A 17,519-nucleotide genomic window follows, 5' to 3' on the forward strand; every position below is an offset into this window, starting at 1 on the left:
GTCCACTTCCAACAAAAGCCCTGATCCACTGGCACCAGGAGGAGGAAACACCTGTCAAGCCAGAAGTCGTCGAGGTTAAAGACGCGCATGGCACCAACCTGCAACCCTTTTCACGAACAAGTATAACGGTCCCTACATATGAGCGTCAGCAACTTGAGTCGCCAGAGACAGGAGATCTCACCGACTCATTCTTACAAAAACTAGAGCGAACAATCGAAAGGACCTTGGACCTTACCCCCAATCTCATCGGGAGAGGGGTCGCGGTAAACAATTATGCCACAGATCGAGCAGGAATACTCTCACTAACAGGCCAGAAGGATCAAGTTGAACAAGAAGACACCCCCCATTTGAGAACCATCAGAGAAGCGCAAAAGTCAATTGCCAAGGCCCGGATATGGCAGGCAACTAAAATGGAGGTCCAAGTTGACCTACTTCAAACAATAGCCCAATGCTTGGGGAATCAGGGCCGCAAGTTGGAAGAACTGGAGGCAACAATCAAACATAATCAGGTTATGATAGCTCGTACAAGTACAAGTGCCGAGACAATAGAGAAGTGGGCAGAACTGCCGGTAATATTGGGGGATATAGTGGCCTTAACCAAAAGCAGAGGCGAATCACCAAAGCCACATAGGTAGAGTCATACTGAATAAATTAACAAAATGGTCCACGGATAATAAAATCTTGTCGGATTGCCCGTATGGCTTCAGAGCAGGCAGAAGCACAGGGGATCAGTGCCTTATCTGTTATCACAGAAGTACACTAGAGCGGCCAAAGGGTCGATTTATCTAGGTTTTATGGACCTCTCCACAGCGTTAGATCTAGTTAATAGATCAAAGCTGTGGAGAATGTTAGAGGACATGGGTTTTGAGCCTGGCCTGGTATATTTTATGGCTGACCTACATAGGGATTTAATGGCAAGTGTAAGGTTAACCCAGGAAGGAGCTTGCTCACGGTCCTTTAAATCAGGTAGAGGGGTCAGACAAGGGTGCATATTGGCCCCTCTCCTTTTTACTCTATATGTGAACTCCTTAGATAAATATTTGTTAACATCTACACTGGACATTCCGCGTATAGGAGAAACTTTCATCCCAGTTCTCCTATACGCGGATGACGCGGTCCTAATAGCCCGTACCCCACTCGGTCTACAAAGACTTCTGAGTGCGTTTGGGGCTTTTATGGATTCCCTGGATCTGGTTGTAAACAGTGCCAAATCCCACACTATGGTAATGGGGCCTGGAAGAAAGAAGGCTAGAACATTCTTCTGCAAGGATGCATAAGTAAAAAGGGTAAAATCCTTCACATATTTGGGCATATTGTTCGACGAACAATACTCTTGGGCCCCCCAACTTCTGGCAAAAAAAAACTTAATGACCAGGGCAACTTCGGCCGTTAAAAGTTTTGCCCAAAGACTAGGAGGCAGGCCATGCGAAGCTGTACTTTCCATCTATAAGGCTAAATGCCTTTCAGCAGCATTGTATGGTTCAGCAATCTGGGGGTATAAGCAAGCGGAGGAATTACAAAAAGTTGAGAACAAATTCTTCCGTTCTAGCCTCGCAGTCCCCCAATCCTCCCCTACCTTTTCAGTACATCAGGAGCTAGGGATGGGGTTTGTGGCTGATTCCATTAGTGTAGCCCCCCCTTATATGTTGGCTGAAAGTATGGATTAATTCAGACCTACACCTAAAACATTTGATAATGAAAGACTGTCTTAAACTTGATAAAGCTAAGGATATCCAGTGGTTATCCTACGTTTGCCATGAGCTGAGGCAATTGGGCCGACCTGACCTATTTGAAAACCCGGCTTCTATTGTTAAAGGGGACATCGTTTGGGTGAAGAAAAATTTTATGGCCCGTAGAGCGATGGAGAGGGAGGCGAGTGAGCTTAAAAAACCTCGTTATAGCTCATTATTTACTGTCCAAGACAACATCGATAGAGCCGTATTTACAGATAGTCACAAGGCCTTTCCACCGCATTCTATTGACAAAGTTTAGGTTTAATTTAATGCATTATGCCCTGGGAGTGTTTGATGGGTGGAATAAACCTGACGATACGGCACTTTGTAAATGCGATGATATGTCTATACAGGATACAATGCACTTTACTTTCTTTTGCGGATATTATTACGAGAGCAGGTTAACATTTTTAAAACCCTTGTTAAGACGTTCGGGGATTGCCCAGGTGAGGCCTGCTTTATTATATTTACAGCTGCTTGATACTCCCTTGGGTAATTTTTAATGTGGCTAGTTTTCTGGTTGCTGCTATTCGTGCAAAGAAGTTAAGATGTATAAATAACGTTGATGGTATGGATATTTTGTGCTCATGATCACTGCTACTGAATTTTTTAATGAGGACAAGTTATTTCTTCTTCAGAATTTCGCCTACCTCATGTTTTTAAAGTACGCCTTCTGATAAATTTTTAAATACACTGTTAATGACTATTTTTAAAACTTTTTATGATGTTTTTACAGAATATAATGAATGTAATTTTTGTATGTTTGTGTGTACTTTGTATGATTTTAAATAATCGAATAAAGTGGTATTGACACAGTTGACACACCAAAGCCACAAAAACTGATTGAATCAATGGCAGAGGGTAATCACAAAGTGGCGACCAATGGAGAACGCAGTCCACTGCGAGAATTGGAAATTAAAACCAGAGAAAATGTATCCAATAATCCGGAGTCCCCGGCAGCCCTGGCAAATAGGGAGGCAAAGCCCAGCCAAGAAGGGACTTGAATTGCCGAAAGCGACCACGGAAGGGGAAACAGGAGCTAGAACAGAAGTCCCTCTAACACGGAGGGCGAAGAAAAAACTGAAGAAACAGCAGAAGAGAGCAAAACTGAAAAGCAGATCCATTCTGCCAACAATGCAGAATAGTCACAGAACTAACGAGAAAAGCAACTCACTGCCACCCTATCTGATTTTTAATTTCAAACAGAAGCCTAAGAATGAATGCTCACTGACAGAAAAAGAAAAAGAAACAGACGAGGAAGGGGCAAGAGACAACGCGTCGCAACGAGACTCGGATCACGAGGATAAGGAGAACCAGGCGGCCCAGGAGCACCCACCACACCCAGCAGGGCTATCATCAACAGCCGCAAAGGTGATACCAAACAGGGTTGGAAGGGGCAAGGAGGACGTCTCCACACAAATAAGGCCCAACGGCCTCCATTTGGGCCCTAGTCGCCCTGATGCCAGGAAACGGGGGGTAGGGTGGCAACGAGCGAGGCCGCATGTCCCGAGGGGAACCGCGCCCTCTGCAGGACGGGGAACAGGCCTCGGGGTCAAGCTGGAAGACTCACCGGTGGGCGAGCGACATCCATGGGGCCTCGGCGAAGGACAATGCCGTAGTCGGAATCAGCGGTTTCTGGACCCTTCCGAGCGGGCTGAAAGTAGTTTCATCCAGCGCTGCCGCCGGGACTTCGGCTTCAGATGCTGGCAAGTGTAGTAGTCTGTAGAATCATGGAGCTCGCCCAAACACCACATACAAATAGGGTGAGGGTCTGTCGCCGACATCTGATGCGTACAAGAAGTACACGTCTTGAAGCCCGAAGGCAGCCTTCGCACACTGTTCCTCAACGCAAAAGCGTCAAAAGAAGGCCTGAAAACAGGTCAGGGACACGATCCGGATCCGCGTTGCACACGGAAAAGAAAGAAACTGAAGTCAGTGCGCCGGGGTGGGGCTAATGGGACCTCGCTGACATCACACCCGCGGACAATGTCAGGGTGGAGTCACGTGGTACCGCCCCCGGCGTGCAGAGATGCTGTGGCAAAGAAAATTTTCTGGATCCAGTCTCACACCTGGGGATAATTCTACGTTAAGGAATCTGCAGCTAGTAGTCTCTATCAGACACTTGTCCCACTCCTGAGAGCCTGAGGCAGCAAGCTGCTGCACAGGTAGAGGGTGATATCAGTGGCACCCACAGTATCTATTGGGAGGATGAGCTCCCATACACTGAGGCGAGATACCCCAAACCTGGTGCAACAAGGAGATTGGTAGTACCTCAGAGGCCCCTTAGCTGGGCAACTTGGTCAGGCTAAAACATGGAGTAGAATAGTCAATCACTTTTGCTGGCCAGGGATGTCCCAGAAGGTGACAATCCTGTGTCTCCTGCCAAGCTATTGGTAAGGCAGGAGGCTGCCTGAAGGGCCCCTAAGGACAAAGGAGGTCAAAATCAGACCTCAACCCCATGCTTTCCAATGGGGTCAACAGGTGCCTGGAACCACACTGTTTGCAGGCAGGTAAATCGGTTGCAGGGGGCAAGCTTGGGGGTGGAGGTCGGGGGGGGGGGGTAGCACAAGCACATGGGGGGCACAAAGCAACATCAAACATACATCACCACCATACTGCAACAATTCACATCCTGGGCGAGGTGCTAGGTCTCCTCCCCCAGGATGGTCAGGGGGAAGCTTCAAAGGCATGCCGCCTCTGTCAGCTTCTCCAGACCATTTGCTGTACCCAGCAACCAGCCCCCACCAGTCCTGCCCCCCCACTCTGGCGGGAAGACTAGCGGGAAAAACTATGTCAGGAAGGGGGATGTGCCAGCCTGTGCAGACCCCACCCATCAGGTGGGGGAGACTAGGTGAAGCACAACCCCGGGCTCCGGCCACCTTGAAGATGGAAGCCCTGCCCAATCACAGCTAGGCTCCTGCCCCCCTCCCACAGGAGAGGAGCAGGCTAGGGGGTGTACTCACCCCAGGGCAGGAACCCATTGGTCCCTGTCCTTGCCCTACCTGTAACGCCCCCAAATTCAGTATTTAGGGGCTCCCTGAACATCCCTTCCTCAGATCCCGATACGAAAATAAGAAAGAAGATCAAGAAGAAGAAGACCCGCCGTGCAGCTGCTAACAACAGGACGACAACAACTGACTTGGCCCCAGCCCTACCGGCCTGTCGATCCTGGAACCTGCTCCTGCTTAATCCCGGCAACTCCTGCGGACAGCAACCTTTGGACACCCGGAGGACCTGCCTGCCTTGACCCCCTTGAAGGCTGGGACTCCCATCAGCAGAGGCTCTGCTGCAACAACCCACCTGGTGCCAACCAGGAAGCTCCGGATCAGCCCACTCTGCACCCGCCGAGCCCGGGCCGGGCTCAACCGAACCAAAACCCCGAGGACCTCCCCCCCGGCGACTGGGACCCGAAGTCCAGTGCCCAAAGACCCTCCTCGACGAACCAGCCGATGCCTGCAGACTCAGAACCAGGGGCCACCCCAACCGCGACCAGCCGAGGGTACGCCTTTCCGACTCCCAAAGACACCCCTGCACCCGGCGCCCTACAGCCCCTTGTGCCTCCCTTTGGGGTACCTACCTCTGCTCCAAGATCCCAACTTATCTCTCGAAGTGCTGGTCGCCCCTGGAGAGTCTCCGTCCCCGAGCCTGCAGCCTTTGTTCCTTTTTGATCTTTCCCATTGGATAACATTGAGCGCCCGACGGCTCAAAAGCACCCTGCACCCAGCCGCCCGAGTGCCGCTGGCTGTGACCCGTGTCCTATCCTACTTCCCCCCTTGCCCTGAGCAAGTGACCAGGAGCCCAGCTTCCAGAGCCGCGTGGCCTGCTAGCCAGCAGCCACCAACCGAAGGCCCCCCTTCCCTCATTGGATATCATTGGGCCTACCTACCTCTGCACCCGGCCGCCCCTGTGCCGCTGGGAGTGAACTAACTGTACTTACCTGACCCTGGGGGACCCCATAGTCTATGCCCAGAACCTTAACTTCACCAACCAAGTACTCACCTGGAAACCGGTAATTTACTTACCTGCCATTGGATAACATTGACCCATTTTGACTCGAAAATTTTAGAAGTGTGAAGTTTTGAAAACTAAAAATATTCACATAAAATCAGCCAAAGTCCGAGTTCTGAAGTACTCACCTGTGATCAGGGGAGAAGCCAGTCCTGTACCTTTCAGCCCAGTACTGGACCGCAAAAGTAATCCCTAGTGGGATTACTAGTAATCTGTATTTTCTCCATAGGAACCCATTGTCTGCTTTTCGAAGAAATTTCTTCTGTCTACTTTTGAAAACCTGAAATATTCTTTAAAAATCACACGAAATACTGAAATGCAATTACCTACCTGTTTTGAGTTAAGACCCCAGTGCTGGCCCTAGGAGCCCAGTGCTGGGTTACCAAAGTAACGCGATCGTACTTTACCTGCAACCTGAATTTTCTCCCATTGAATAACTGTCAGATTTCGATTGAAAAGTTTCTAAGTGTGAACTTTTAAAACAGCTTTACATTCATGAAAATTCACTACAGTAACTGAAACGTGTTTGCTAATTTGGTTTCAGCTAAGACCCCAGGACTGAAAATGGGATCTAGTCCTGGGACTAAAGTAATCTATATAGTAATCAACTGTACTTACATGTGGAAAACCCACTGAGCTCAATGCTATTGTGTGTTTTAGGACTGTGTTGCTTACTGTCAATACTGTATTAATTGTGTGCACAAACTTTATTGCTCCTTTGCAAAGTAATTACATGAGAGAACTCATAACAAGAAAAGTATATTTTTATAACTGTTGGTTCTAAAAAATAAAACACCTATATCTGTGGATATAAAAACAATTGGCCTGGAGTTCAGTCCTTGAGTGTGTGAAAATGTTTGCTTACTGAGGGTGTACAACAAATGCTTTACACTGTCCTCTGGTACTGCCTTACTGCTCGACCAAGCTACCACTCTGGAGAGTACAGTCAGTTCTGACTTTAACCTCTGTTATACCTCTGGGGTTGGTGGACTCTATACACACTGTACTTCATTCCAGTCCAGTATATATAGAGCCACTTTCTCACATAGGGGCACTGTCAATTCAGCTCACCAAGGCCCAGGGGCTTTGGGTGCAGGGATGCCTTTTGACATCAGATTCTTCTTACTGGAGCCAGTCGCAGTCGGGTGGAGGCTCTGGAGTGACACTGCAGGTGCTGTCGTGGAGGGGTCAGCCAATGCTGGACACGAGGTCAGGATTGCCGGGGAGACTTCACTAGACAGGTGAGCCACTCAGGCCGTGGGCATCAGGTGCAGAGGGGGCAGGAGACATGGATCCAGAGTCTTTGGAGTCATTTTTTTCTGGACAGGTCTGCTGTCTGGTCGTGGTTGCAAGACAGGTCGCTGGGTCGTCAAAGCTGCAGACAGGCCGATAGGGCTGGGATCAAGGAAGGAGTCTTCTGGCTTCTGCTGCAGGGTGTGTTCTTTCTTCTTAGGTCGTCGCCTGTCAGAGAGTCAGGTGAGGGGGAGCCACCTAAATACTAAATTTAGGAGGTATTTTAGGAGAGTAGCGGGTAGGGCCCATGGGCACCTTACCTGGGGTGACTACACCCTCTAGAATGCCACTCTACTGTGGGATGGGGAATAGACTAGGGGGCACATGCATCATTGAAAATTGCATTCGGGCAAAAATCGGCCGTTTGCGAATGCAATTTGAACTTTTGGGATGCATCATAATTTTTGTACTTTTCGCAATTTAAGAAATCGCAAAATTGTGATTTCTTAAATTGCGATTGCATTTAAGGAATCTCAAATTGAGATTCCTTAAATGCAATGCATCAAACTTAAAAAATTAGCGATTTCGCTAATCAGGGGAGCAAATTACCATGAAGTTGACCTTCATGGTAATTTGCGAAAACGTAGAAAAATGCACTAAAGTGCATTTTTCAAAGTTCCATTTTACACACACACACATGCCCTTGGGGCGTGTTTGTGTGCAAGATGTACTTATAGACAGATTTCAGGTGTGCAACGGGGTGTCCTTTTGACACCCTCGCACCCTTGAATTTGCATTCTCAATTTGCGATTCTCTAATTGAGAATCGCACATTGAGAATGTCTTCCCATTCATTCCTACGGGCCTCTAGGCCCATTGGAATGAATGGGGAGTTATTCCTTAATTGCGATTCTCAATTAGAGAATCGCAATTAAGGAATTTTAAGAAATCGCTATTTTTTTATGCCTAGCCTTTTGCAATTCCTTATTAGCGAATCCATATTTTCCGCTAATAAGGAATCGCAAATGGCATTGTTGATGCATGTGGGCCTAAGCCCTGATTGGATCGGTGTAGGAAGCTGGCTCTGTATATACTTTGCCAAAGTAAGGTACAGAGTGCACAGAGTCCAGTGGATCCCCAAAAGGTTACAGAGGTAATAGTAGATAATACCTTACTCTCTATTCGTGGTAGTGTGGGCAAGCAGTAAGGCATTATCAGAGGGTAGTGTTAAGCATTTATTGTACATACTCAGGCAAGAAATGATGTCACACACTCAAAGACTGAACTCAGACCAATTGTTTGTATCAAAAATATTTATTTGTTGTATTTTTATACATAGAACCAAGCAGGACTTCGTACAGGTAAATAGAATTCTACTTTTCAAGACAGATTGATCAACAAGCAAGCTGGATGAGAATTACTTTTGTTACAGGTTTGTGCAAAGATTCAATTACAGTTGACATGATTTTTGAATTACTTTTTCTACTCAGTGTGATATGCATAGATAGCGGTTAGCAGTTTATCAAATTAGAGAACGATTCGGCACATCACACAGATTATCGACAAGCAGAAAGTGTTGGGCACTCCGCATTTGATAAGGGACTACAAGTGATCTCCATCTCAGTGCTACAGCATCGGATGATCCAAGGTTTTGGTATTTGTAAGGATGACCATTTCACCATGGAATAAGATTAGCCCCTGAGGAAGGAACCATTTGGTTCCGAAATGCATTGGGCATCATCTATGGATTTGTTTAATGTATAGTTGAATTGTTGAACCCTGTATTATGCGCAAGAATAAAATTTGTATACAAACTGGTTGATTCATTGTAAATATGATGTATATGATAATGATGATTGAGTCATTTGAAATGAAAAATGAACTATAAACTGATAGAAGTGAAACTGGAAAGAGTAATTAATTTACATTAGAGTAAAATTGTGGTAACACACCTTGTGAACAGTGCGCAACTGTTGCAAGCTACCAGCTTGTATGTAGATAGATATCACATTGGACATTTCCTTGATAAAAGGTGAGTGAAACATTTTTTTAATCAAAACACAATTTCTTAGGTTTCCATACAAAACACCCTCAACACTTGTGAGTTTTTCAGAGGAAAACAGTTAATGCAATCCTATGGAGAAAATTGAGGTTATCGAATTGCAAGTAAGTAAACAGTCTTGAGGGTTGAGTTTCTGGGGTTAGAATAAGGGGTCCCCCGGGGTCAAGGATGAACTCAAAAAGCACCCTCAGCGGCATTAGGGCAGCCGGGTGCAGAGTGCTGAGGCCCACAGTTAGCTAAGGGCAAAGGGGGATCCGGGTTAGCACTCAAGGTGCACCCACAGCGGCACAGGGGGTGCAGGGTGCTGTTTTGGCAATGTGCCCAATTGGCGTGACTGCCTATTATAAGTACAATTGTGAGGGAGTATTTCGTCTTCCTACATGTAATCATGGTTGTATAATTATAATATGTTGTTTTTCCTTTGGGAATTAGGACCTTCAGCCTTCCTTCTGAGGATGTGTTCTCTATTTTGGCCATTGCTGCAAGCAAACCCTGTGGCTGTCCGGTCTCATGTTTTTTGCTATTGTTTTCCTTTCTTTCAGTTCACATCTTGGGGGTTTCTCTCAATATTCTAGTCTTGTTGATGACCAGCATCTCTCTAGGGGTCGAAACATTGACTATACCCATATGAACCTTTTCTTATTTATTCTTGCCTGTGCTGAAACTATTATCTTTATCTGAGCAACTCAAGACTTGGGTTACCTTGTCATTTCTTCATGCAACAGTTTGTTGTAGGAATCTCTTGAGCACCTAGCACGCTATTTCACTATCGATCTTTTTGCCACTTGCAATTCTTTTGTATTCTGCTCCAATACAATTGTGTGTTTCTTTCTTAGGATGTCACTCTATAAATGCTTCGACGTTAATAGTATATGGCATTTACTGTTCAGAATAATTTCAGGAACCACTGTTCTGTCTCACTTCTCCAGCCTAGGTTACTGTGTAACTTATAGGGTACTCCCTGATGTATCTATAGGCAGCACTAACTGAAAAACGGATTGGCTTCTCAAACCACAAGAAAGTTTCAGTTTGTGTTACCTTATTAGATGACGAGACTGACACAAAAAGAGGAGTTTATCAGTATGAGTCATTTTAAATGAAGGTTTGACTACCACCACCAGCTCGTAGAGAATGGGTGCAGAATCACTTCTGCTTGCTCATACTTTTGGAACTCAACAGGTAGTCCGACAGTAGCACTGGATGCATTTTTTAGAAGAGAAATATTTGCACAATTAATAGACATCTCCAATAACCCAGCCTAAAGGTCATGTTGCAGTAAACCGGCACAGTTAAACCATTCTTAATGCAGTTTTGGTGGCAGCTGCAAAAAGAAAAGAAAAATGATTCCAAAAAGGAAATATAATCGTTCTGGCTTACGGTTCAGGCTCAGAAGTGGTAACAGGTACGGCTCTTCTCAACAAGAACTTATTTTCAGGCACTGGAGGGATTTCTTCAGGCCGTACAACTAGTTTTTCTCTTTTTGAGTTCAAATCTTTTGATGGCTCCTCATTCAAACTGTGTTTAACAGAGTGGTGGCTGTGGAAAAAAAGGCAAAACAGTGTATTGTTTACTCATCATTAGAATGTTAATTTGATGCACGGAAACAAACATTTGAGTGCACAGTGCTATGGTCTTTGTCCTTACTGTAATTGCATTCAAAAGTGGGAATGAGATCACCCTGTGGTAGGCAAATTGAGAGTCAATGAGGGTGAGCAAGTGTGACTGTATCCCTCTTCCCTTAAAAGCAGACTTCTGGTCAAATAGGTGGCATAGACTGAGGTTGTCTGCTCTCACATTTAAGGAATCCATTAGGTGACTGACAACAAGCCAGAACTCTTGAGCATAAGCCTTAGTACAAACCCCTCAATTTCAGCACTTCTAGGCACAGAGGTGTGAGCCAAGTCATCCAAGTATGATGGCGTACCACGTACTGGTCCTATTGTCCTTAAGGACATGTACTGATTGTTTGCGGATGGAGGGCAGGAACGTCTTTAAGACAAGGAGGAACACTCCAAGCCCTAGCACACTGATACTGCACCCCTGCTTCTTTGGGACCAAAGGCCACTGATCTCCAAATTCACCAAATGTGCACCCCAACCAAGGATGGAGCCATCTACTACCTCTGTAGATACCGTTGGAGGTGGACAGAATGGTTACCTGCAAATCAAGTGCTCCAATACTGACCACCCCCAAAGATCTTGTGTGGCCTCTGTAAAGACCTAGATCAGATTGGTCAGAACAACCCCCTGCTGAGCCCATGGGTAGTGGAGGCACCACTGGAGGGCCCTTCATATGACATGTATTGCAGACCTTCAGAATTATTGAGACCAGGAAACCCACTAGACGCAGGACTGTCAGAGACAGACGAAGTGCTACCTCCAAAAATATCAGTATTATAGCCTGTATGTTCGTCTTCAGAGGAGGAAGGAATTCTGAGGGGTTTTCTATCTAGCTCTAGTCCGATATAAAAGAATGTGCTTAGAGGGCTCTAGATGAGAGTTTGGCAAGTTGTTGGAAAATTGAAGAGCAGCAACTGCCTCTGAGAGCTGGAAGGAAGAGAGATGTACAAATAGTAGGGATATGCTCTCCAGAAGCCTGATTTTGTGTTTTGGGGCAGAGATGCTGAAGAAGAAATATTTAGGTAGATCCAAATCAGACACTGGGTCTTGGACCCAACCGTAAAAACCAGCCACAACAATTGATTTAATTAGAAACTCTACTTCATGAAAAGATTAGTTCTATTAATTTAATCCCCTTGGTATCTAAAACCTTAGTAGATGCTCAGAAAAACACAAAAAAACAAATGCAACTTCCAGATGCAGGTTGTTATGATGGCACTAGGAATCCAACTCTTTAAAAGCAATAGAAAGTCATGTTTAAATGACAGCAGATACGCCAACCATGTGCAAGGCAGAGAATCTACTTTTATTCTCTACAGAACCCATAACACTCCGCTCAGACTACAGACTGGTGAGATTTAATATGAGAATATTTTTGGAGGTAATGTTGTGACCGGGTTTAGGAGACATTAGCAGATGACATGCCTGCAGATACCTTCAAACCTAAGGATCAATAAAGACAAAGAGGCAGCAGGGTTAACAGCAACTGCACTACCTAGGCTAGTCACAGGATGTACTTTATACCTTTATTGACCACCTCAAATGGCCAGCTGCCACATGACCAGAAATAAATGCAAAGAAAAAGGTTGATGAGAAGCAATACACACTGTCAACAAATTACAGAGTGCGCACAGCAAAGTTTGTTCAGCAGTTGTTCTGGGTTTTGTTGCATGTCTTCATTTTTCACAAGCTCTTTGTACAACTGTAGAAACAGCCAATGAGTTTCACCCTAACAAGGGCTTCTTCAGGGCAAAAAAAAGGTTAAATGAGGTATATTTGCCAATGCATTGAATCCAGTAGTGTGTAATCCATGCAAAACGTCCTTCTTATGGACGTGATCTCCAGTGAAGAGGCCTTAAGCCCGTAATGAGTACCTATGTTTACTCAGTACAGATGTAGTATGCATGGTCTCCAATGGCAGAGAAATAGCTCAAATGGCAATAAAACTACTCCAGTGTATTCTGTGAATGTGCTTGTTTTAATCAGTGTATCTGTCCGATTAAGACCTGTGTCCGTCAGTCGCAGCAGTGTACATTCACAGAATACACTGGAGGGGTTTAATTGCCATTTGAGCTATTTTTCCGCCATTGTAATAGAACATGCTCACCTAAGAATGCAAAAACAATTGTATTATGATAGCAGACTGTGCTAAATAATAAAGGTAAAGTAGTACTCCTGTACAAATCTTTTACGTAGTCCTAAATAACAGTTTATTGGCCAAAAAAATCTAAAATGGGAATACGTAGTAAACAGTCATACACAATTACCCTTTTACTAATAGGGTGTTGGACCTTTTGGGGGCGATTCACAGAGCATGAGAGTCCTGAAGGACTACCTCTTACTCATAATGCTTTGTGAATCATCCCCTATACAAGCTGCCCTTTCTCAGTGCATTTTCAAAGCATTTAAAAATCTACAGCTCACCTTCTTTGATTTGCATGCCGTTTTGTCCTTGACTCCTCTGTCCTCCTCTCTTCCTTCCTGACTGCTTCTTTTCTTCTGTCTTCTTTTCTTGGCTGTTCATTCCTACGCTCTTCCTTCCTTCTTTTTGGTTCATGTTTAGTTCTCATTTTAGTTTTTCTCTTTCGCTTTCTCTTCCGGGTCTTCTCAACTTCAAGATCACTTTCAGAGATAGAGGTGTCTGAAGATGTTGCAGATTTGGAAGATGAATTTGTAGCCTCAGGAACAGATGTGAGAGTTGTACATTTTGCTGAATGTAAACTTTCTGGGCCAAGTGAAACCTTTGTAATTTTTTTTAATCCTGGAGCTTCAGAAATAGGTGGAACTTTCACAATTTTGTCTGAAACAACAGTTTCTTTGGCAGATTGAACTTTTGAAATTTTGTCTGAAATAGCGGCTTCAAGGATTGGTGGACCTTTTGCTATCTTTTTTGAAATAGACGCATCATGATTAGGTGGAACCTTTGGGGCGTTGTTTGAGGGAGATGCTTCAGGGACTGAGGGAATTTTGGAAATTTTCTCTGAAATAGATGCTTCAGGAACAGGCCCAACTTTTGTAATAGTCTTTGAAACAGGAACTTCAGGAACTGATGGAACACATGTGCTCCTGTCTTTAGTATAAAAATATAAAAAGAATACAATAAAACAAACTAATACAGCTGGAACAAATCTATGGAAATTACATCAAATTTTGTATTACGGTGTAATGAGGATATTTTTAACAAGAGAAGACACTAAAGCAAATCAGTCAAGAAGGGCCCCAAGATGAACAATTATGCATATCTTTCTAAATGTGTTTTCTCACAACTCTGTGCTATTATGCATTTGGTAGATATTTCTTTACTTTTAGATTCTCAGCGTTGCTTGGACCGACAGAAAACCTGTGGGTGGCCCCCGTGTAGCATAGCGCAAAAGCACACCCTGGGTAGAGCTTAGGTGATGCTCTACTATTGGCACTCCCCAGTGTCTTTTAGTTTTCTGGTTGCTGTTGAGGACACGGGTCCATTCAAGGAGACAATACTAGCCTCCTAGAGGCCTGCGTTGCTTATACTTATTATAGAATTTAACTCCCGAAATATAATTGGCTATTTTTGGTTGGCACATTATTACCCCATTAATAGTTGGCAAAATATCTAGATATGTAATGGACCCAAAGAAGGGTATAGACAGACCCCGGCGGGCCATGGTCAGTTCTTCAACATCTCAAGTCCACTGATCAAAATTCTTGCAATGTGGAAGTGGCCAAAGAATAGAGGAATCTGATCTCTCAAGAGATATATCCAGATCGGCACAAAGCACTGCATGTTTCCTGAGAAATACAAATTGTGTGCTATCTAGGAAGCACATTCGCTCCCTTCTTATCAAAGTGGAACCTGAACTTGCAACTTCAGAGGTAGGTCCAAAAGTAAAAGGTGAATGGGTTGCCATTGTTTATCAAAGAACTGAAAAACATTCATCATCACCTTTATTCACTCAGCAAAGCTTAGGTGTTGATTAAGAACATCTTTAACCCCAAGAGTTCAACAGGGTCTGGTCGAGGCAGGGGGTGCTTGATTGGCCAGCTTGGATTTGAAGGCTCTCAGTGAGGTCAGGTAGGCAAAAGTCGAAAATGGGCAAGATGACAAACAATGTAAGGGTTTCTTCTGCACCAGAGGTTGTGGACACAGAGGCAAAGGGAGCTTCCAAGGGGCTGCTAACTTCATAGGTAGTTTCTCAAGCAAAGGAAAATTCCCAGATCGTGGCAAGAAGTGGGAGGTCAGTTGGCCCTTTTCGGTTAAAGGGGACAGGAACAGACGGGGAACACTTGGGTTCTCCAGACAGTAATGTGACTCCACACAGAGTACTACGATTCTCTTGTACAACAAATAAGCCTCTCCCATTAGTGTCCTTGAGAGAGAAGTGTGACCTGATAAGTTGTCGGATTTAGAAAGAATAGGGGCAGTGATCTTGGCCACGCTGCACTTTAAGAGATTTGTTTTTCAGCAACCTATTTTTAGTTTGGAAAAAGGCCAAAGACCAGGAGCCGGTTAACAACCTCTGAGATTGAGGGGTTGGTCTATAGACATTTAAAATGGAGGGTGTGCAGTTCCTCAGGGATGCACTCCTTTGGGAGATTAGATGGTCCGGCAGAACTAAAAGAAACCTATCTAACAATCACTTTAATTTATTTGGCTGGGGCACGTGTCCGAAATGCAAAACCTACAGTTCAGCCGCTTCTCAGTCCCTTTGTGTTTCACCAAGCTTATGAGGGCAGTGATGGAATCCTTCTCTTTGTATTTTGAAAAAGAGCAGTAGTGAATTACAGTGAACCAAATGCCAAAACCTAGGGGATTCAACTGAATGTATATTCACTGTGACATATGAACATGATTAAAAAGACCAACCATAATTTATAAGGTACTGTTTTTAATTTATTTATCTTTTTTTCTTCATTTTTTATAAAAAATGAAGAAAAAAAGATAAATTAAAAACAGTACCTTATAAATCATGGTTGGTCTTTTTAATCATGTTCATATGTCACAGTGAATATACATTCAGTTGAATCGCCTAGGTTTTGGCATTTGGTTCACTGTAATTCACTACTGCTCTTTTTCAAAATATTTGTTGTTAGTCCCTACGGGTAGTGAATATATCTTGAGTAGGGGTCCCCTTATTTTCCAAAGTATCCTTCTCTTTGTATACATGAATCATATTTTTCTGAGCTCCCGGTGGCAGCCCAGAGAGCAAACACACGTAGATACAGCAGTGGGTCATATCCAAAGCTTAGGCTTGGAGGTCAACATAGTAACTTTCCTTTCAACAAAATGTGTGCGTGAGCACTACAGTCCACTGCCTCAAAGTCGAGGAGGCACATTCCGAGATGTTTGGTAATCTCAAGCTATGCACAATATGTATTGGGAATTGTAAGAGCACTTATCCCATAAGAAAACGCATTGTAGCGACTTGAATTGTTTGTCTGTGATCTTGTGTTTGTCTTCAGTTATTTTCCTTTCAACAAATGGGACGAAAGGATACCCATGAGTACATGGTTAGGCTACAGTGACCAAGGGCAGGGTATACCTTAGCGTGTGTATACCTTGCGGGTCATGTGCACTGGTCCTGACGAAAACCTGGTAATAACAAATGATGGTTGAAACATGTAGACCTTTTTTACTGCCCTCTTTTTTGCACTTTTTGTTCACTGGAAGATACCGAAGGTCAATCTAACCAAGTACAGCATCTTAACAACTCTTAATATTGTCCAGTTGCCCCAGAATACATTTTTTTAGTGGGTTCAATCTAGCCAATTTTTAATTAACACCTTTTTCACTCACTTTCACAACAAAATAACCAGCTCCACTGTAATCAGGTGTCGGAGCACACCCGGATAGCATTCGGCTATTCGGGTGGGACCCCAATGATGAAGCATGTCAACAACTAGGTTGGTGAGTGAGGGGTCTTCTTGAGAAAGGACACTTTTTTACTGTGCTCTTTTTCCGAATATCACAAAGACAGTGTTCTGTCTCCTGGGTATACTCCTCATTCTTTTTTGTTTATATGATTCTAAGGGGACTAGGAGTATCCCCTTCAAAACTGTGAAAATCCCTTTCTCTCTTTTGTGTTTTGCACTACACAGAGAAACATATGGTTTACTTGCAAACACCCAAAATAATTTACTACCCTTCTTTGTTGGTTTCAAGTATAACTGGGTTGCATGATTAAGTTTCAAAACACTACCCAGTAGTCAAAGCAGACTATCCATACCAGGAGGGGGTTTAATTCCTAACTGTAGAAATTGTATAACTCACTCACTATTTCACATTTTAGGAGACGACTGATATGAGTGGCCAAGACAAACTATAGACAAAACATCTCTGAAAGTTGTTAACTTACCATCATTTGGTTGCTGTGTTTGAAGCAGTCCACAATCAATAACTCGTACATCAGCATATGGTCTACTTGCTGCATCCGTTTTTAGATTTTCTATAGTCTGGATAACCTCAAATCCAGAAATAACCAATCCGAATACTACATGCACACTAAGGAATTGCAAACAAATACAATTATATTTTTCTCTACAGTGATTCCATAAAAGTGCTTAAACATTAACCTTACCTAAATGCAAACAAATAAATGCAGCGTATTCATGCTCTTAAATAAGTCATAACTCCTTAAACTGTTTGCAATGAAAACTTACACTACCATGGTTGAAAAATGCTTTTATTTGTGTGTTGTGTGCGCATTTTGGTTTTAAGGGTTTAGAGGTAATGCCAATAAAGCACATTTTTGGTTTCAATATCCAACAATCCTGCTCTGAAATTTTACCGTCCCACACAATGACAATGTAAAGTAAAAAGGTTGACCAAAGAGAAGCAATGTGGTAGTAGTAGCAGTTGAAGCCTGCGTAAGATGATCCAAGAGAAAGG

The 17,519-nt window shown here is 44.0% G+C and overlaps 1 protein-coding gene across 1 annotated transcript in view; it reads right to left on the reverse strand.

Annotated features, from left to right (window-relative positions):
• Positions 1-17,519, reverse strand: part of NKTR (natural killer cell triggering receptor) — a 511,856-nt gene that overhangs the window by 211,307 nt on the left and 283,030 nt on the right. The window contains 3 exon segments of the mRNA XM_078665314.1: positions 10,413-10,571; positions 13,079-13,724; positions 16,987-17,132. Of these exon segments, the coding sequence (XP_078521440.1) occupies positions 10,413-10,571; positions 13,079-13,724; positions 16,987-17,132 (951 nt within the window).

This window comes from Lissotriton helveticus, chromosome 10 (assembly GCF_964261635.1).
Source record: "Lissotriton helveticus chromosome 10, aLisHel1.1, whole genome shotgun sequence".
NCBI classification, from domain to species: Eukaryota; Metazoa; Chordata; class Amphibia; order Caudata; family Salamandridae; genus Lissotriton; species Lissotriton helveticus.